The following is a 6,000-nucleotide window of genomic DNA, read 5'->3' on the forward strand; positions in this document are numbered from 1 at the left end:
GCTTCATAACAGTGTCTACCCCCAAGCCATAAGACTCCTGAACAGCTAATCAAATAGCCACCCAGACTATTTACAAATTGACCCCCTTTGTTTTTACACTGCTGCTGCTCACTGTTTATTATCTATTCGTTGGCACTTTACCCCTACCTACATGTAGAAATTACCTTGACTGACCTGTACCCCTGCACATTGACTCGGTACTGGTACCCCTTGTATATAGCCTCAGTGTTATTTTATTACTTTACTTTATTACTTTATTTAGTCTATTTTCTTAAACTACAATGCAGTTCTAAGAAAATAAAGTTAAGGGCTTGTAAGTAAGCATTTCACGATAAGGTCTACACCTGTTGTATAAGATTGGATTTGACCCATATGCACCAGAAAAGCCCATTGACCAAACGGACACAGTGGGCTTAATTTTATTGGGCATGTGTACACACTCATCTGTTTAAATGAATGCTGCATAAATCCTCCATGTATGTGTTGTAGAACTTCTCGCGGACGGACCGGCTGCTGCGACATCGGCGGCTGTGCCAGGGCCGTGGTGTGGCCAAGGTGGAGAACCAGCCGTGCTGCGAGCCCCGCCCTTACTCCCAGGAGCCCCCACCCGCTCCACCCACCTGGAGCCCCCTTCACCCACCCCCTGGTCGACTGGCTGTCTGACTGACATTCCCTCCCATCCTCCCTCCCTCCATACACACACACCATCTCCCAGAGACAGGACAGGCCACCTAGTCTCACTCAACCCTGCACTCAGTGGCGCCACACTTTGGCAAAGACTGATCCTTCATCTCGGGTCCTGAGGTTACTATGACAGTGGGACAGATGTTTTTGTCTTCTTTTGAGAGCGAGTGTCCTTCGATAATCGCTGGTCTATTTTGTACTTAATCTATTTTTTAAAAGTTGTTTTTTATTATTATTTAGATGTATTGTTTGCTGTTGGTGGTACTCTCTGGTAGAGGGGGTGGGTGTTAATGTTTGTTACACCATAACAATGATGAAGTGGGATATATATATATATATCTATATAACAATAAACAACACAGGACGTTTGTAGAAAATGTAGTTTGTGAAAGAAAAAAAGAGTTGTCAGACAATGGTACAGGTGTCAGAACTAAAACTAAAAAGGGGTTCCATAAAGTTTGATTTTAGGACGATATAGGCAAGTGGAGGATGTCCTAACAGGTCAGAAGTGAAGGGTCAGGTCAGAGGATATTGTGGTTCTTGTTGGATAAAGTTGCTGATGACTCAGGACGTGGAACAGACATGATGATAGCGTTAGCAAGTTACATTGCACCCTTTAACTGTGTATGTACGGAGGTCTATGGGAGCAGGTCGCAGGCTCTCTTTTACAGTCAGTTCTTAAAAAGATGTACGTGGAAAACAACGGCACAAGATGGCAGCTTCAGCAAGTTCCATTACTTTGTTTGTACAGATCCTCGTGTTGAGAGCATAGCAGGAGGTATACACAGTCTTGTGGCCTATGTTATTTGTTTAATTTTCCTTTTGTTTTTTTTTTTTTAGTTCATGGTTTAATTATAATTTTCAGATACGATTATAAGGATGCGCCACTTGCCTTTTTAAAAGCTGGGTATGTTTTTCCAAAGCTGTCACCCTTATAGAACACTGCTTACTACAATGGCACTATAAGGCATAGGCAAATATTCCTTCATCTGTTCGTTGAGAATTGATATAGTGCTGGTTATTATTGGTAATAATTTAACCCTGGGTTCCTGAATGATTACGTGAGGGGAGTTTGACAATTCCAGTGAGATGCTAATAGTGCTAACTTCAATTTGTCAAGCATTGCTTTGGCCAGCTAAAGGCCATACAGATCATTTTTCTCATAGTTAAATGAACACTTGTTTCACTTTGCTACACACGAACAAATACAAATGCCTTTAACTGAGATTGGGGTAGGTGTGTATAAAGGATTTCTGTCATGTTCTTTCGGGGGTTAGCCTTAACTCGAATAAGATCTCTCTTAAATAATCATTGTAGTGTAAAATTATATTGTAATGAATGACTGTAACCTGTACTGAACTTTGTCTGTGGTTTACCCCTTTTATTAACATCTATCTACTCTTGTCCTGGTTAATCAGTATTCCTATTGGTGGTGTTCCACAGCAGCCTGTCTGTGGGCTTGTAGAGCAGTTTAGGGAAGGATCTCTGAAACCTGGTACTGAGGACCAGTGTGTGCTGGACTTCACTTAAACCGTGTCATTGAATTGAATGATTCTCAATGTCGCCAGGCTACTACTGTTAGTGAAACCAATGTACTTTTGTTTATTTAGTAATGCCAAATATTCCAGAAATGTTGCGATGTACAGTCTGCAGTAGTTAAGATATTTAACTGTTTTAAAAATGCCTGAGTGATTAAATGATGCAATCCAGCAAACAGGGGTATTCTAGTACCAGGGTTAAGAAACTGCAGCTTACTGTATGATTTGGCAACCCCTTGCCCCAAGAAATGTGGAAAGGATGCCACCTGTAACCACCACTATCCACTAGTGAGGCCACAGGGCAAGGTTGGTTGCCATTAACTGTTAAAGCCCTCTCAGTTCTGTCCTTTTAAGTATTGTTCTCAATCTCATGATGAAAATGCAATAGAATCTTTTGAGTCTGCTCAGTTAATACAGTGAGGTTTATTTTCTTCTAAGGGTCTGGTAAAGGATGGTGCGGTTAGAGAAGAGCTTGCTCTCTGCTCTACTGTATTTGACGATTCTGGTAATGTTTCAAGGACCTTTTTTTCTGATAATATAAACACTGGAGTGATAAAAACAAAAGTAAAAAACATGAAATATGGATTTTTTTTTTTTATGTTCTAGATTTTAGTCTTTAGACAGAGCCTCTTACTACTCAACTTGACAAAGATGGCAGAACCATTTGGATCAGTACTGTGTTGAGAGCCCAGGGCGTTTTAGTCATTTCAAGATTAGAGGTGGTAGTACCTCAAGAAAATGACTGTTTTTATACAGGTCCCCTTCTATTTGTAGTGAATTATATTGATATAAATATTAGGTAAGCAACAGCATCTACATTAGCTATCACAAGTTAGTATTTTCTTTGTCTTTATTAGTCTTGCATGCAGAGTTATGGTCCTCAGTTAAGATAGGATCTTATATTGATTATTATTTTGTCTAAGCAAAATACGTGCATAAAAATAACTTCTTTAAAAAATGTTACATTTGATTATTGTAAAAATGGGGAAACTAATATGTACCATTGTGATCCAATTAGTTTTAATTGTAAGGGGAGAGGCTTCCTACCATTATGCTGAAATAAAATACTTTATAAAAGACTTGAGTTTTGTTTCCTCTGTTTACTCTAACAGCCTTGTCTGGGGGGATAATCAGTGATATGAATATTTCAAATTGTATTGGTCACAGACGTGTTTAGCAGATGTTATTGCGCGTGTAGTGAAATGCTTGTGAAAGTGATGTTCTTTGAGGGCCGTCGCGGTATCGGCTTGAGGGGGGATATACATAGCTGTGACTATAACCGAAAAAAATAGTCTTGGGAGATAAAACGGTCTAGGTCGGTTGAACAAAAGGACTTGAGTTCCTGTACGTTATCACAATTACACCATGAGTCCTCAAGAGGGAACCAAAGTTGAGAGGAAATATGAGATGTGTGCAGAAAGACTAGTCAGTGTCATATTGGAGATTCCTGATAATCAGAGTACTAGTCTACACTATCATGCCAACTTCTCATTGTCGTGCCAAACACATTTGTTTTGACAATGAGCACGAACTGATCTGGGACCAGGCTAATATCACACCACTACCTGGCTAGAATGTATGTTCTTTGGTTTATTGAAACATTGCTAAGCTACATACTCATTATTGGGACTGATATATATATACACACTGCTCAAAATAAAGGGAACACTAAAATAACACATCCTAGATCTGAATGAATGAAATATTCTTATTAAATACTTTTTTCTTTACATAGTTGAATGTGCTGACAACAATCACAAAAATCAATGGAAATCAAATTTATCAACCCATGGAGGTCTGGATTTGGAGTCACACTCAAAATTAAAGTGGAAAACCACACTACAGGCTGATCCAACTTTGATGTAATGTCCTTAAAACAAGTCAAAATGAGGCTCAGTAGTGTGTGTGGCCTCCACATGCCTGTATGACCTCCCTACAATGCATGGGCATGCTCCTGATGAGGTGGCGGATGGTCTCCTGAGGGATCTCCTCCTAGACCTGGGCTAAAGCATCCGCCAACTCCTGGACAGTCTGTGGTGCAACATGGCGTTGGTGGATAGAGCGAGACATGATGTCCCAGATGTGCTCAATTGGATTCAGGTCTGGGGAATGGGCGGGCCAGTCCATAGCATCAATGCCTTCATCTTGCAGGAACTGCTGACACACTCCAGCCACATGAGGTCTAGCATTGCCTTGCATTAGGAGGAACCCAGGGCCAACCGCACCAGCATATGGTCTCACAAGGGGTCTGAGGATCTCATCTCGGTACCTAATGGCAGTCAGGCTACCTCTGGCGAGCACATGGAGGGCTGTGCGGCCCCCCAAAGAAATGCCACCCCACCCCATGACTGACCCACCGCCAAACCGGTCATGCTGGAGGATGTTGCAAGCAGCAGAACATTTTCCACGTCGTCTCCAGACTGTCACGTCTGTCACATGTGCTCAGTGTGAACCTGCTTTCATCTGTGAAGAGCACAGGGCGCCAGTGGCGAATTTGCCATTCTTGATGTTCTCTGGCAAATGCCAAACGTCCTGCACGGTGTTGGGCTGTAAGCACAACCCCCACCTGTGGACGTCGGGCCCTCATACCACCCTCATGGAGTCTGTTTCTGACCCTTTGAGCAGACACATGCACATTTGTGGCCTGCTGGAGGTCATTTTGCAGGGTCCTGGCAGTGCTCCTCCTTGCACAAAGGCGGAGGTAGCGGTCCCGCTGCTGGGTTGTGGCCCTCCTACGGCCTCCTCCACGTCTCCTGATGTACTGGCCTGTCTCTTGGTTGGGCCTCCATGCTCTGGACACTACGCTGACAGACACAGCAAAACTTCTTGCCACAGCTCGCATTGATGTATCATCCTGGATGAGCTGCACTACCTGAGCCACTTGTGTGGGTTGTAGACTCCGTCTCATGCTACCACTAGAGTGAAAGCACCGCCAGCATTCAAAGTGACCAAAACATCAGCCAGTAAGCACAGTGTATGAGTGTGTTTGTGTGCATATGTAGTGTGTACTGTGTGTGTGGGTACTGTATGATATAAAGTGTGGGTAGTCTTGAGTGTGCACAGGGTCAATGTAGATAGTCCAGGTAACCACTTCATTAACTATTTAACAGTCATGGGCATGGCTTGGGGATAGAAGCTGTCTCAGAGCTTGTTGGTGTAAGACCTGATGCTCCGGTACCGTTTGCCAGATGGTAGCAGAGAGAACAGTCTGTGGCTTGGGTGGCTGAAGTCTTTGGCAGTTTTCGGACCTTCTTCTCCATGTGTTGGCATGAACTCAAAGGGCATTGTTGGTGTAACTGCTCCAAATCTCTTCAAGTCAAATTAAAAGGCCCACTTTGCCTTAGATTAAACCGTGTTTGCGGTGATCCAGAAGTTCTTTGGAATGTACAGGTATTTCCCCAGAAACAATGACTGTGGTCCTTCTCTGTCCATTCCACATCCCCCTCAAACCATCAACACTTGCAGACGAGGAGGGCTGATCATAACGGCATGGAGGGGAGGAGGAGAAGAACGTGGAGTTAGTCAGGGGTGTCCTCTAAGGCCTGCCTTTCTATTGTCTAGCTGCCTGTGCTTTCCCAAATGCCCTGTGAATGTTGTGTGTACAAATAGGATAAGGCACTGTTTTGTCCTGGTAATGCACCCACCACCATCCAATTGAAATGGTCTTGTGTGTATGGTGCTGTAATAAAGTATGTATGCAGAAGGGTGTTCTGGAAAAAGTATCCACAAATTCAGGATAGTGTTGAGTTAACCTGCAACGAAGCAGGTTAGTTGTGGA

The 6,000-nt window shown here is 43.1% G+C and overlaps 1 protein-coding gene across 50 annotated transcripts in view; it reads left to right on the plus strand.

The window, feature by feature from the left end:
- LOC124031211 (gastrula zinc finger protein XlCGF58.1-like) overlaps positions 1-3,301 on the plus strand; it is a 39,951-nt gene extending 36,650 nt beyond the window's left edge. For all 50 annotated transcript variants that reach the window (XM_046342185.1, XM_046342197.1, XM_046342193.1 and 47 more), the window contains one exon: positions 490-3,301. In XM_046342185.1, coding sequence (XP_046198141.1) covers positions 490-663 — 174 coding nt within the window. In that variant the 3' untranslated portion in view covers positions 664-3,301. The remainder of the gene's footprint in view (positions 1-489) is intronic.
- Positions 3,302-6,000: the final 2,699 nt, after the last annotated feature.

The sequence above is a fragment of the Oncorhynchus gorbuscha genome, linkage group LG03, assembly GCF_021184085.1.
Source record: "Oncorhynchus gorbuscha isolate QuinsamMale2020 ecotype Even-year linkage group LG03, OgorEven_v1.0, whole genome shotgun sequence".
NCBI lineage: Eukaryota > Metazoa > Chordata > Actinopteri > Salmoniformes > Salmonidae > Oncorhynchus > Oncorhynchus gorbuscha.